This window comes from Zalophus californianus, chromosome 10, assembly GCF_009762305.2.
Source record: "Zalophus californianus isolate mZalCal1 chromosome 10, mZalCal1.pri.v2, whole genome shotgun sequence".
NCBI classification, from domain to species: domain Eukaryota; kingdom Metazoa; phylum Chordata; class Mammalia; order Carnivora; family Otariidae; genus Zalophus; species Zalophus californianus.
The window spans coordinates 93,062,280-93,077,365 of NC_045604.1; the positions used below are offsets into that span (position 1 = coordinate 93,062,280).

The window sequence follows — 15,086 nt, forward strand, 5'->3', positions numbered from 1 at the left end:
CCTGGGTTCTTGTTTGTTGGGAGATTTTTGATTACTGCTTCAATTTCCTTGCTGGTAATGGGTCTGTTCAGGTTTTCTATTTCTTCCTGTTTCAGTTTTGGTAGTGTATACATCTCTAGGAATGCATCCATTTCTTCCAGATTGCCTAATTTGTTGGCATATAGTTGCTCATAATATGTTCTTGTAATTGTTTGTATTTCTTTGGTATTGGTTGTGATCTGTCCTCTTTCATTCATGATTTTACTTATTTGGACCCTTTCTCTTTTCTTTTTGTTAAGTCTGGCCAGGGGGTTATCAATCTTACTAATTCTTTCAAAGAACCAATTCCTAATTTTGTTGATCTGTTCTACTGTTCTTTTGGTTTCTATTTCGTTGATTTCTGCTCTAATCTTCCTTATGGGCTTTATTTGCTGTTCTTTCTCCAGCTCCTTTAGGTGTAACGTTAGATTGTGTATTTGAGACCTTTCTTATTTCTTGAGAAAGGCTTGTATTGCTATATACTTCCCTCTCTTTGCTGCATCCCAAAGATTCTGAACAGTTGTGTTTTAATTTTCATTTCCTTCCAAGAATTATTTTAATTCTTTAATTTTCTGGTTGACCCATTCATTCTTTAGTAGGATGCTCTTTAGCCTCCATGTATTTGAGTTCTTTCCAGATTTCCTCGAGTTCCAGTTTCAAAGCATTGTGGTCTGAAAATATGCAGGGAATGATCCCAGTCTTTTGGTACCAGTTGAGACCTGATTTGTGACCCAGAATGTGATCTCTTCTGGAGAATGTTCCATATGCACTCGAGGAGAATGTGTATTCTGTTGCTCTGAATGTATCTATGTGGTCTGTCTGGTCCAGTGTGTCATTCAAAGCCCTTGTTTCCTTGTTGATCTTCTGCTTAGATGATCTGGGTCCATTGCAGTGAGTGGGGTGTTAAAGTCCCCTACAATTATTGTATTGTTATCAATGTGTTTCTTTAATTTTGTTATTAATTGGTTTATATAATTGGCTGCTCCCATGTTAGGGGCATAAATATTTATAATTGTTAGATCTTTTTATTGGATAGACCCTTTAATTATGATATAGTGTCCTTCCTCATCTATTGTTACAGTCTTTGGTTTGAAATCTAATTGGTCTGATACAGGGATTGCTATCCCAGCTTTCTCTTGATGTCCATTAGCATGATAAATGGTTTTCCACCCCCTCACTTTCAATCCAGAGGTGTCTCTGGGTCTCAAATTAGTCTCTTGCAGTCAGCATATTGATGGGTCTTGCTTTTTTATCCAATCTGATACCCTGTGTCTTTTGATTGGGGCATTTAGCCCATTTTCATTCAGAGTAACTATTGAAACATATGAATTTAGTGCCATTGTATTACCTGTAAAGTCATTGTTTCTGTAAAATGTTCCTTTCTGGTCTATGTTACTTTTGGGCTCTCTCTTCACTTAAAGGATCCCTTTTAATATTTCTTGCAGGGCTGGTTTAGTGATCACAAATTCTTTAAATTTCTTTTTGTCCTGGAAGCTTTTTATCTCTCCTTCTATTTTGAATGACATCCTTGCTGGGTAAAGTATTCTTGGCTATATATTTTTCTCATTGAGCACCCTGAATATATCATGTCAGTCCTTTCTTGCCTGCCAGGTCTCTGTGGGTAGGTCTGCTGCCAGTCTAATGTTTTTACCCTTGTAGGTTATGGACCTCTTGTCCTGAGCTGCTTTCAGGATTTTCTCTTTGTCTCTGAGATTTGCAAGCTTCACTATTATATGTTAGGCTGTTGACCTATTTTTATTGATTTTGAGTGGGGGTTCTCTGTGCCTTCTGGACTTGGATGCCTGTTTCCTTCCCCAGATTAGGGAAGTTCTCTGCTATAATTTGCTCCAATATACCTTCTGCCCCCTCTCTTTCCTCTTCTTCTGAGATCCCAATTATTCTAATATTGTTTTACTTTATGGTATCACTTATCTCTCAAATTCTGCCCTTGTGATCCAGTAGTTTATCTCTCTTTTTCTCAGCTTCTTTATTTTCCATCATTTTGTCTTCTATATCACTAATTCTCTCTTCTGCTTCATTTATCCTAGGAGTTAGAGCCTCCATTTTTTATTGCATCTCATTAATAGCCTTTTTTATTTTGACCTGATTAGATTTTAGTTCTTTTATTTCTCCAGAAAGGGATTTTCGAGTGTCTTCTGTGCTTTTTTCAAGCCCAGATAGTATCTTTATAATCATTATTCTGAACTCTAGTTCTGACATCTTACCTATATCCATACTGCTTAGGTCCCTGGCAGTCAGTATTCTTGTTCTCTTTTTTGAGATGAGTTTTTCTCTCTTGTCATTCTGTCCAGAGAAGAATAGATGAACAAGAGAACCAAATATTAAAATGGCAACAATGACCCCAGAGAAATATACACTATACAAATTAGGAGAGTCCTTAAACCAAAAAAATAAATAAATAAAAAAAAAATAAAAAAAGAATATAATCAGACAGGTGAACAGAACAGAGCAATACATATATTCTGAGTGTACTTTGGTCTATTTGTTAAAGAAATTACATCCCAGGGGTGCCTGGGTGGCTCAGACGTTAAGCGTCTGCCTTTGGCTCAGGTCATGATCTCAGGGTCCTGGGATCGAGCCCTGCATCAGGCTCCCTGCCCCATGGGGAGCCTGCTTCTCCCTTTCCTGCTCCCCCTGCTTGTGTTCCCTCTCTCACTGTCTCTCTCTGTGTCAAATAAATAAATAAAATCTTAAAAAAAAAAGAAACTACATCCCAAAATTGTAAAGAAAGAAAAATGTGTATATATGTATATATATAAAATAAATAAATAAAATAAAATACATTGAAAGGATAGAATGTAACTGTAAAGATGAAAATTAAAAAAGACTTTAACAAGAAAAGAAAGAAGAAAAGGAGAGAGAATATTATCAGAGAGGTGAAGGGAGCAGATCAATACACTAGATTCTGGGTATATTTTGGTCTGTTTGTTAGAAGAAACTGCATCCCAAAATTGTAAAGAAAGATAAACATACACACACACACACACACACACACACACACACACACAAATATATAGAAATACACACACACACACACACACACATATATATACACACAAAAATAAAGTTAAATGCAATGAAAGGATAGAATGTAAGTGTAAAAATGGAAATTAAAAAAGATTTTAAAAAAGAGTTGATAAAATTGGTTGAGAAAGAAAAGAGAATAAAAATTAAAATTCAAAGACTAAAGAATTGTGGGGAAAAAAACCATGAATTCTATATATTAATTTCCCCTAGTGCTGGAGTTTTGCAGTGCTGTATGATCTGTAAATTTGGTTTTAGCTGATGTTCTTGCTGATATTCTAGGGGAGCAACCTGTTGCAATTATTCTCAGGTGTCTTTGCCCTGGGCAGAATTGTACCATCCTTGCCAGGGGCCAGGCTAAGTAATCTGCTTGGATTTGCTCTCTGTGGCTTTTGTTCCCTGAAGGCTTTCTGCACAGCTTTAGAGGATGAGAATGAAAATGGCGGCCTCCCAATCTCTGGCCCTGGAGCCCAAAGCTCGGGGCCCCACTCCTCAGTGAGCCATCAGAGAAAAGCAGTCAATCACTCCTGTCTCCCTGGTCTCTGACCACACTCTGTGCTCATCCAGCCTGTGACCAAGCATTTCTATCTCAGGCACGTGACCCCATTTCAAGTCTCCAAACCTTGCAAGCTCCTGCAGTGTGCACCTGTGCCATTCCTCCCAGGGGAGGGAGGCGAGGGAGGCGGTTTGTGGCGGTTCTGCCACTTGCTGGGCCCCTGGTCCTAGAGTAGTCACCTGACCGTGCCTTGGTTCACAGTTTATGGCAACCCCAAGCTGAGAGCCCACTCCTGGGCTTGCTGATTACAGCCGTCTTCCCCACTCCGATGCCTGGGAGCTCTGCCACACTCAGGCACCTCCTGAGACCACATTGTCCCACCTAGGATTCTGCCCCGCTTCACCACCTGAGCACCTTTCAAGCAGGGGTGTCACTCACAGGGGCAGACTTCTAGAAGTTCTGATTTTGTGCTCCACCACTCTATCACTTTCCAGTGCCGGCTGATGAGGCTTCCTCCCCCCCCTATGGTTTGTCTTCCCATATACCGCCTTGGATTCACTTCTGCACACCTCCTACCTTGCAGAAAGTGGTCGCTTTTCTATTTGTAGAGTTTCATCTATTCTTTTCTTAGATCTCCGTTTGAGTTTGCAGGTGTTCAGAATGATTTGATAGATATCCAGCTGAATTCCTAGGACCAGATGAAACTAAGGTCTCCTACTCCTCCGTCATCTTGGACTATCTGGGGGTTGGGGGGGGCGGAGGCAGGGGGTGGGGGAAGGGGAGAATTTGTAGCTGTGTTTACACACCACCACACGCCTTTAACACTGTTTCACAAGCCAGCAAATCCTTGCTCATTGCTCACCTTTTTACAGTCTAAAACTTTGGGTCATCATGGTATTCTACATCTATTACTACATTGATTGTTGATGTGCTTGTTCAGCGCATCTTGTTTTCCTGGGCTGTGAAAAATAGGGTTTTCCTGCCCTGCCAGTACTGCCACATGTGTGCCATTAGAGAGCTCCAAGTTTTTTTTCTGTATACTTGACATTATTTATTTATTTATTTGAGAGAGAGAGCACGCGCATGTGCGGGGGGGAGCATAGGGAGAAGGAGGGGGAAATCCCTGCGCACTCCCTACTGCATGGGGAGCCTGATGCAGGGCTTGATCTCACTACCCCGAGATCATGACCTAAGCCAGGTTCTTACCCAACTGAGCCACCCAGGCATCCCTAGAGAGTCCCAGTTTGATGAATACATATGTATGTGCCTTTTTTTCTTCTCTTAAGGTTGCCAACACTCCTGGTAACTGAATGTGTGCTGGTTTACATGACTCCGGAGCAGTCGGCCAACCTTCTCAAGTGGGCAGCCAGCAGTTTTGACACTGCCATGTTCATAAACTACGAACAGGTAAATGGGAGCACAAGACATTTGCATTCTGCATATATGCCCATGGTGGCTTAACACTCTCCAAGCAACCTCAGTACATATTCCCACTTATTCTTTTCCTTCTGCCTCTGGCCACTCACATACCTCCTTTTTCATTGATTCTAGCAATTCCCAACATCCTTCATTTCTTGATTTCCTATGAACTTACAGCCAGAGCTTTTGGAACTTCTATTTGGCCTCTGTAAAAGTTTTTTGAGTTCTTCTTTTATCATTGTATTTATGGTAGAGTCATAGACCTTGGTAGAGGGAATTTGGGCTGTCCTGTAGGTGTAGGGGGTAGCAAACTCAGAATCCTTCAGAGGCAGGCCAGTGATACAAATGGATGAAGTTGGCTAGTGTGGGGCAGGCGGGAGTGGTGGGGACTATGGTTAACCAGAGCATCCAGGTCCCATCTCATGGGAGGGGCCCCTGCTCAGTGCCAGCCAGTTGGTGGGTGTCTGAGCCTAGAGTTGAGAACTCCCAATTTTTCAGGAGAAGTTACAATGCAGGATTTTAAGATAAAATTTCCTGATTTCTAAGATCACTGAGTTTGGACCACTGGCTGCCTGTTTTTCTCTTCTGATCTAGTGGAAAGGGTTACGCTTTAGAGGTTTGGAATTATTCAGCTTGGGTCTGAATCCTCGTCCTGGCTTTTATCCATATCTGTGTGACCTTAGGAAAAATTGCATGGTGGTTGGGAGTCCGTGCTCTGGAGGTAGACTGCTTAGCTGTGTGACCTGGACAAGTTTCATAACCTCTCTGTGCCGGTCTCCTTATCCAAAAAATGAGAATAATAACAGTCCCGACTTCATAGAGTTGTAGTGAGAAGTAAGTGAATTAATTTGTACAAGAGCATTTATGGCATTGCCTGGCTGTTAGGCAGGCATGAGCTATTCTTTGGATCTCTCTGAGCCCCAGGTCCTTGTTTTTAAAGGGATAACTTCTCTGGATTATTATGGGAACTCGTGAGATGATGTGTAGCAGTGTGCATGTGACAAGTACGGTAGCTATTTTTATTGCTTCTTTCATTTTGCTTTTATTGATTTTACTTTATTTTTTTATCTCATTTTATTTTTAAATTTTATTACAGACAAGAGCAGTAAAGACCTTACCCACTGCAACATACTTACAGACAGATCTAAGGCTAGACCTGGTTGACCTTTTTGCCACCCCGTGCCCCAGGCCAGATTCTTATATAGGTGGTTCTTGGTTGAGTTTTCTTCCTTCCCTCTCTTTAATTGGGGGCACTCCTCAGACTCAGTCTGCAGTCCTGGTGAATGGGTGTAACAGTAGCCAGGTTTCACTCCGTTGTCCATAGCAGTCCCTAAACTGGCTCAATACCCACCTCCCATCCTCACTTTGTGAATGATAAACATTTAACTTAATTTTCTAACAAAGACAAAATCATCAGCATCCTCACGTGTATTAATTACTCCCATGCCTTCCATGGTTTTCTGATCAATAGTTTATTTTATTTTATTTTTTTTAAGATTTTATTTATTTATTTGAGAGAGAGAGAATGAGAGACAGAGAGCACAAGAGGGAAGAGGGTCAGAGGGAGAAGCAGTCTCCCTGCTGAGCAGGGAGCCCGATATGGGACTCGATCCGGGGACTCCAGGATCATGACCTGAGCCGAAGGCATTCGCTTAACCAACTGAGCCACCCAGGCGCCCCTGATCAGTAGTTTAAAATGACAAAAACTGTATAAATATAAATGATGAACATGTCAATACTGATGTAAGAAGGATAGCAACTTTGTAGAATTTGTTGACTAGCAGGCACATCCCATAAGTTTTACATGTCTTACCTTATTTGATTATCACAATAGCCCTCCAGGTTTTGTGAGAAGGGGACTGAAGCACAGAGGGATTAGGCATCTTGCCCACAGCCACCCAGCCTCACAGCTAGAGAGTGTCAGGCCAGGATATCAACCCAGGCAATGAAACAACAGAGCATGTATTCACAGACACCCTTCAATTCTGAAGGAATAGCAGGCAGTGTGACCTTAGTGCCCCATAAGCCTCACACATCCACCAAAAAAGAGTAATACTGGGTGTTGTCTGGCGATGTCGTCACAGGAACTCTGGGCATCATTTTATAAAAGCGATGAAGTTTTGATACCTTTTGTGTGACAGGATAATAGCATATATGCTATGGTAATGTACACTGTGTCATCTGTGTGTATATACACATTAATGGTTTTTTAAACTGGTTTTAAAATGGTTCTTTATTCAAAAAGTAACAGCACATGCACAGTTTTTTAAAAACCAAATAGTATAAAAGGGTAGGTAGGGAAAGGCATGTCTCTCTCCTACCCTGGAATTTAGCCCTCTAACATGGGAAGCAACATGGCCAGATTCCAGAATTATTCTGTGCATATATAAATGTAGACAGAGTTGTGTTTTTTTTTTCTTAAAGGCAGATAGAAGCATATTCTACACATTCCTCTGTACCTCACCTTTCAAAAGTTTATTACCTAAGAAATCATTCCATATCTGTGTCTGTGTCTGTATCTACATGTATATCCTCTTCTTTTCCTGTTTTTATGGCAGTGCAATATTCCATTAAATGACCATGCCAGAATTTCTTTAACCCCAGATGATGGGTGTTTAACTTCTTCCCAGATCCTTCCTGTTATATGTAATGTTGTCGTAAACATTCTTGCACCCTTGTGTGCACACAGGAGTAGACCCGCAGGACAGCATGCTAGCAGGCCAAGCACAGCCCATCCAGCTGCCCTTCTAGGGGCTGTCTCAGTGTACGCCCTTGTCAGCCTTGTGTACTGTGCCTGCACCCGACTCCATGACCTGCCCTGGGTATCAGCCTTGACTGGTTAGAAATAGAGTGGTATCGTCTTATTTTGCATATTCGAGAAACAGAGAAACCCTTGTGGCTGTGCCCAGCCTCCTCTTTCCCTTCCCAGGTGAACATGGATGACCGGTTTGGACAGATCATGATCGAGAACCTGCGGAGGCGACAATGTGACCTGGCGGGAGTGGAGACCTGCAAGTCGTTAGAGTCACAGGTCAGAGAGTGAGGACTCTGGTGCCCTGAGCCCCCAAGGGAAGGGCACCTTCCCTTCACACATCTGAGAAGCTGGGGCTCCACGGGGGCTGCTAATTCATCAGGCTAGGGAAGTCCAAGCCCTTGGTATGGAAAATACACATGGACATTTCCTATACCCTAGGATTTAAAACTTCCATCATGCGGATTTTCAAACAATATGAAAGCAGAGGGAATAGTAAAAGGAACAGCGTGTGCCCATCAGCCCATTTCAGTAATTCACATTTTGTCCATATTGTTTTATTTATCCCCAGTTTTTGTTGGTATTATCACTGGAGTATTTTAAGGCAAATCCCAGACAGTATATTGTTCTGCCCATAAATGCTTCAGTATGAATTTCCTACCAGTAAGGACTTTCTTTCCCCTGGGATCATGGTAATACCATGGCCACACCTCACAAATCAATCAGAACTCCTTCATAGCACACACTATGCAGTGTGTGTTCAGACTCCCGAGTTGTTTAGAAAAAAAAAAAATTCTATATTTGGTGTGTTTGAAATAGGATCCAAACATGGTCCAATCTTTGTACTTGACATGCCCCTTAAGTTTTAAGATCAAGTGAAGTTTCTTAGAATCTTATAGACCTTGTTTTAAAGACTTTATTTATTTGAGAGAGAGACAAAGACAGCATAAGCGGGAGGAGCAGGGGGCGGGAGGTGGAGAGAGAGAATCTCAAGCAGACTCCACATTGAGTACGGAGCCCAACTCAGGGTTTGATCCCAGAACCCTGAGATCACGACCTGAGCTGAAACCAAGGGTCAGACGCTTAACTGACTGTACCACCCAGGCTCCCCACTGAAATCTAATAGATTTTTCTAAATATCTTCTTTTTTTTCTGCCTCCATTAAATAGGTTAGATTTTACATGTCTTCGTCACATTACCACTCGAATGCTTTCAAAAACTGTTGCTCCTAGAGAAGTTTCTTTATTTCTCTTTAATATATACTTTAGTGACTTCTCTCCCATGTTTGGTGTAGAAAATTGGAAAATAAAAAGAAGGAAGATAGGGGCCAGGATAGGCTTCCGAAAGATTTCTAAGATAAATTTTCATGTGCTTAAAGACTGTTTTGGATTTTTATGCCAGTGCCTTGTACCTTCTCCATTTCTCTTCACCACACATTCTAGAAAGAACGGCTCCTGTTGAATGGGTGGGAAACGGCGTCAGCAGTCGACATGATGGAACTGTACAGCAAATTGCCTCAAGCTGAAGTGAGCAGGTGCGGGATTGCCAATAGTTAGCCTCGTGGCGAACAATTATGAGTTAAAGACAACTACAACAACAACAACAAACCCTCAGACCCTAACTAGACTTATTTTGAAACAGGTTAATCTGCTAATACAGACTAACCATTGATAGCACCTTGAGAGTAACTCATTAGCCACCCACTGAGATAGGGTTTATGCCAACACAGATTATTTTAGTCAAAATAAGCAATCGCACCTGTAACACTCCCAGAACACCCTCTGCAAGTGGAAATTTTGCACAATCCCTGTGTTTTGGAGGAAGAGGAGAATGATGTTGTCCAAGGGCTTCAGGGAAAAGTCTGCTCGCAGATCTTTAAACGGACTTCTCCCCTCATTATAAAATAGATTGTTTGGAAACAATTTTCAAGCTATGTATGATGTGCCTGAAATACAAAGTAGTTTCGCACTCTGTAGCTGCACCTTCAGAAATTGCTGTTGTTAATAAATTGAGGTGTGTTTTTCTGTGTGTATATAAAGGTGAATATTTATTGATATATAGGTTTCTGGTTTTTGAATCAGTAGATTCATATTACATGCATTGGTCTATAAATCACCATCCTCTTTTAGAAACTTAACAATTGATTGTATTTCTCTTCACGTACCAAAATATACCCAAATATAGAAGGTTCCCGTGTCCTCTTCAATGATGTATAGTATTTATATTGTTATGTGGATGGATTAATCAGTGATAATAATTTTATAGTAATTAAAAAGTAGCATATAGTGCTGGGCATTTAGTTGTGCCGTATTATTTATTTTGTTGTACTTTAATTTCCCTTTTATAAACAACATCACATTTATCTCTGGGCAGTGTTCGTGCCAGCTTTAATTCAGTTCTTGTTTTATCGTTACTTTATACTCCCTGGTTTGTGTTTCCTCTTGTCTCTGGGGACCTACCGGTATAGGTCTCTTACAAGATAATCAGAAGAATTTTAGGCCTTTCTTCTCCACAGAAGTTGCTATTAATTTTTTAGAAGTATGACTGTTTTTTCCAAATGTTTACATCAAGGCCTTGACTGTTTGTGAAAGAGATGTCTCCATGTGATCAGGTCCATGTTTTCTGGAATCTTCTAGAATTTTCCTTTCCCACAGGCTGGTTTTCATTTGCTACATGTCAAGGTGCTGTTTTGAATAGCCCTGGTCAGGCATCTAAAGTAGAAATGCTCTAGCAGCTCTTCTGGATGCCCAGGGGGGAGCCCGTAACTGGTGGCAGCTGTCACGGGAGCAACTTTTTCTTAGGCCGTCATTTGTCTTGTGTTGCCATGGCCTTGTGTAGTCAGCGCTGTGTATCCCTGACAGAGGAGGGGAATGAGGTGGGATGGGCTTTTGTCTGTCTGCCCAGGGCTGCGCGAACAGACCTCCCAGGTGTGGGAATGCCTGGTAGTTTGTGTCTGCATTTGCCACGGGGCTTTTGCTGGATACTATGTATAAAAAAGAAGTCTAAGGCAAGCCTGTTTATTTAACAAATACGAGTGCCAACTGTGCACCATGTACTTTCCTAAGCACAGGCGTACAACAGAGATCAAAATGGTCCAAAAGATACGCCTGCCTTGGAGCTTCACGTTCTAGGGAACGGCTTCACAATCTAGTGTCTCCTAAGAGCTGAACTTGGTGCTAAACATCCTGGAGCCTTCATTATGGTGCTGGTGTTTTGTAGAAGCAAATCTGCCTCGTGTGTCTTCTGGTAAGATGAGTTGGGAGAGACAAGTCAAGTACCTTATGCATAATCACTCTCAGTTCAGATGTGACCCTTAGGCCTGCCTACCAAGACAGGAACAAAAGCACAAATACAGAAACGTGTGTAGCAAATGCACGTATGTATGCCCCTCCCTCCACCCGCAGCCTGGACTAATGGCAATACCTGAATGTTAGCAATGACTATTGTGAATAGTGGGCATATGGATCATTTTAAATTCTCTTCTTAATACTTTTTGGAAATGTCTGAAATCTCCCCCAGTGTGCCCATATTTTAATAGAAAAAATTTTTAAGCTATTTTATATGTTTTGCATATTTCTTTGTGTGTGTATATGTTTTAAAGTTTACATTTTAAATGCTTTTTTGAAAAAAATCATACCAGCACATGATAAAAGAAAATGGACAGAATAAAGTAATGTAGAGTAAAAACAAAAACCAACTCTTCAATCCTGTTTCCCTCACTACCAGTCTACTACACTTCTTCAAGAGACAAGCGCCATTACCAGTTTCTTCTGTATTTTCCAGAGGAGACCTATACATATACAAACGCATATACCCCCCACTTTTTCTTTCATAGATAATAGTATGCCCTGCACATTATTTACTACACAACTTAGTTTTTGAACTCTGTGGTAAGCATAAGAGGCTGTTCTGTGTCAAGGCATATAGACCTATTCCATTCTTTCAGATGGGTGCATATTATCCTATTGTATGAATGTGCTTTAATTTATTTAACCCAGCTCTTCTGGTTTAAGGTTTTATGCTATGATGCTGCAGTGAATATTCTGGAACATACCTCTTTGTACTCATAGGGTAAAATCTTTTTTAAAAAAATATTTTTATATATTTATTTGAGAGAGAAAAAGAGCAAGAGAGAGACCACGAGCTAGGGGAGGGGCAAAGGAAGAGGGAGAAGCAGACTCCCCACTGAGCAGAGAGCCCGACATGGGACTCAATCCCAGGACCCTGAGATCATGACCTGAGCTGAAGGCAGACGCTTAACCGACTGAGCCACCCAGGCACCCCTCATAGGGTAAAATCTTAAAGGCAGAATTGCTGAGTAAAATGATGTGCATTTTCAACATTGATAGAAGAGATCAAGTTGCATGCAGAGAGGTTGTACCATTTTGTAATCTGACTAGTAATGCAGGAGAGCACCTTTCCCCCATGTCCTTGCTAAAATGCATATCAGCCTTTTTTTGATCTTTGTCAATCTGATAGTTGAAAAAGTATTGTATTTTAATGAGATTGAGAGCATCTTATTTTTCTTTTTCGGTGAATATGTCTTTTACCTGTCTTTTAAATGAGTTTTAAAAGTTTTTCTCATGAAATATAACAACTCTTTACAGAGCAGGGAATCTACCCATTTGTCATTTGTGTTGTAAATTTTTTTCTAGTTTGTCATTTGTCTTTTGACTTTATTTATGGTATTATTTTTATAATAAAGATAAAATGGAACCCCACCATACATACTATATTGCACTCTCTTCTTCTTTCTTCTTAGTATAATATGAACATCTTTCCATATTCATAAACTTTGGGTCATCATGTTCATTTTTAATTGTAGAGCTTGATATTGTCCTACTTTTGTTCTCTCCACAGAATAGAGTCACTTGAATTCCTGGATGAAATGGAACTTCTCGAACAGCTCATGCAGCATTACTGCCTTTGTTGGGCAACCAAAGGAGGACATGCACTAGGTACGTGATTTTACTTTTGTTGATTTGCCCTAGAAATGGGGATCTTTTTGTCTCCAAACTCCATAAGACATGCCTGGAAAGAACTAGAGTATTGGACACATGTGTCCAAGAGCCATAGGCAGAAAATGAGTTGTTATATCCTCTGGTTTTATAGCACAGAAACCAGGTGAATCATTCAGATAAATCATGTGTACCAGCACTAACAAACTGACCGCCCTTTAGAGGTCTCCTCTGACATTTCCTCTGTTAGAAGGAAAGAGACCTTGAGAGTTTAGAGCAGTAATCTTAATAAAAGTAACCAATCTTTGTCTTTTGAATCACCTTATAACCAGGTTTACTAGAGATCAGGCACACAAGTCATTCTGTGTGTCTCCAGCAAACCCATGCACCTATGGGTCAAATTCCTCCCCTTACCTTCTGTGATTAAGGTGAAGTCGCCTCGCCTGGCAGAGGAGGGCCATGGCGGGAGCATGGCCCTTGTTCAGTGTTACTTGCTTCCTCGGTCTTGACCCACTTCCTCCTTTACAGCTGCCCCACGTGGGTCTTGCTTCCTCTGAGGTCCTCCCTTGGGCATCTCTCCAGCCCTGTGGAGACTGAGATCCCAGTGTGACCTTAACTGGAGTAGCCGCCCTTCAGGTGTCCCGCGGACGGCGTCCTGCAGACTCGTCCAATGACATACAGCCTTAGGCAGGGAGCCCAGACAAAACACAGAACATGACACAGCAAGGGCAGCCTCCCGCTCGAACATTCCATGCTGACATGAGGCTGTTAATCATCCCCCTGGGGCTTAGCCATCTGGTAGTTTATAAATTTACCCAACAGTTCAGCCCACAAAATCCTTTTAAATTTGTCTTTTTATTTAAAAGAATTTATTAGTGGGATTTTATACTCTTGTCCACACACAACCCCCAATTTTAAAAATGTGATTCTTAATAGAGACTTTGGAAGCTTCTAAAAAGTCCAGTGAAGAAGAGAAAAATCAGCTGCGTGCCCATCACTCAGAGATAAGCTATGGTAGCTTTTTCCTTCCACTCTTTTTCTAGCTATGTTTTGTTTTTAGCAGAATTGAATTTCTGTGCTTACGTACTTGGAGTCCTGATCTTTTACACTTAAGTATCCTAACAGCCATTTCCCCTCACTGTGAGAAATGCTCAGTGAGCATAATTTTCATGGCATTATAAAACTTCTGTCATGACACTATGTCCAGATTGACTCAACTTTGCCACACTTTTGGAAATGTAGCTCTTTTGTAATCCTATTAAGCTGGTTCTGGTTTTCATAAAGTAACAACACCCGGAACATTTTTCTGTAAGGGGCTGCTTTGTGACGTCAGTACTATATATGTGAGGTAAAAATTGTCCCGTCTCTGCATTTGCTTGGGGTTCATTGCCGAGCGGGTAGACTTCTGGAGTTAACCGCAGAGCCCATAAGCTGTGACAGTGCTTTCTGAATCCCTTCAAAACCCCCGTAAACACAGCCTCGTCCAACCCCTTGCTTCCTTGTGGATGATCACCTCTTACCACGCAGGAGAGCAGAGCTGCATGAGGAGGTGTGTGGCCTGTGTCCCCAAGCTGATGGCCGTGGGCCTGGAGTTCGGTAGGGCCTTGTTCTCCCACCTTAGTCTGCTTGCTCTGCTCTACAGTGAGTCTCTTAACAGCGTCTGTGTGTTTCCTTCCCTCAGGTTTGAAGGAAATTACTTACTAATCAGTTGGAGGCCCGTGCCGAGCCAGGAGCTGAAGCCACTGACCTTCCCAGAGTTGCTGGGCCACGTTTCCTGGGTGGTGGCCAGACCTGGCCCACCAACCTCATCCCACACCCTGAGAAGCCTCAGCTCCTAGGGCTGTCACATCACCTTCTGTGCCCGTTGACTTCTCTTTGAAATAAACCTGTTGTTGCCACTCGCCCTTGCATTGGTCCTCCTCCACTCCTTGCTCCCCTGGGTGGGCTCTCATTTACCTCCACGTCAGCTGAAACCAAAGATCCCGAATCCTCCTCCAGCCTTGGCTTGCTCCCTCTGAGTCAGCCTCATCTCGGGCCCCAGCATCCACATGGGGGTTTACCTTGACCTGGGCCTTCACCTCCACCCGAGGCCAGAGCTCTTCTCGGCTCCTGGCTCTGCCCTGGCCGGGACCTGCCTGCTTAAATCCTTCTTGGTTTATTGCAACCAGCTGGATGATGGCCCCTAAAATGTCCCCTCCTGTCCTTCGAACCTCTGAATGTGTTACCTCATACAGCGAAGGGGGTCTGCAGGTGTGATTAAGCTAAGGACCTTGAGATGGGGAGATTACCCAGGAGTATCTGGGGGGGCCCGGTGCAATCACAGGGTCCTTACAAGGAAAGGCAGGAGGGTGGGAGGAGAAGGAGGTGTGCTGGTGGGCCCAGAGAGGAGCAGTGCACG

At 42.2% G+C, this 15,086-nt stretch overlaps 1 protein-coding gene across 2 annotated transcripts in view; it reads left to right on the forward strand.

The window, feature by feature from the left end:
- LCMT1 (leucine carboxyl methyltransferase 1) overlaps positions 1-14,589 on the forward strand; it is a 62,700-nt gene extending 48,111 nt beyond the window's left edge. For both annotated transcript variants that reach the window (XM_027613884.1, XM_027613885.2), the window contains 5 exons: positions 4,846-4,966; positions 7,908-8,009; positions 9,173-9,264; positions 12,591-12,688; positions 14,370-14,589. In XM_027613884.1, coding sequence (XP_027469685.1) covers positions 4,846-4,966; positions 7,908-8,009; positions 9,173-9,264; positions 12,591-12,688; positions 14,370-14,392 — 436 coding nt within the window. In that variant the 3' untranslated portion in view covers positions 14,393-14,589. The remainder of the gene's footprint in view (positions 1-4,845; positions 4,967-7,907; positions 8,010-9,172; positions 9,265-12,590; positions 12,689-14,369) is intronic.
- Positions 14,590-15,086: the final 497 nt, after the last annotated feature.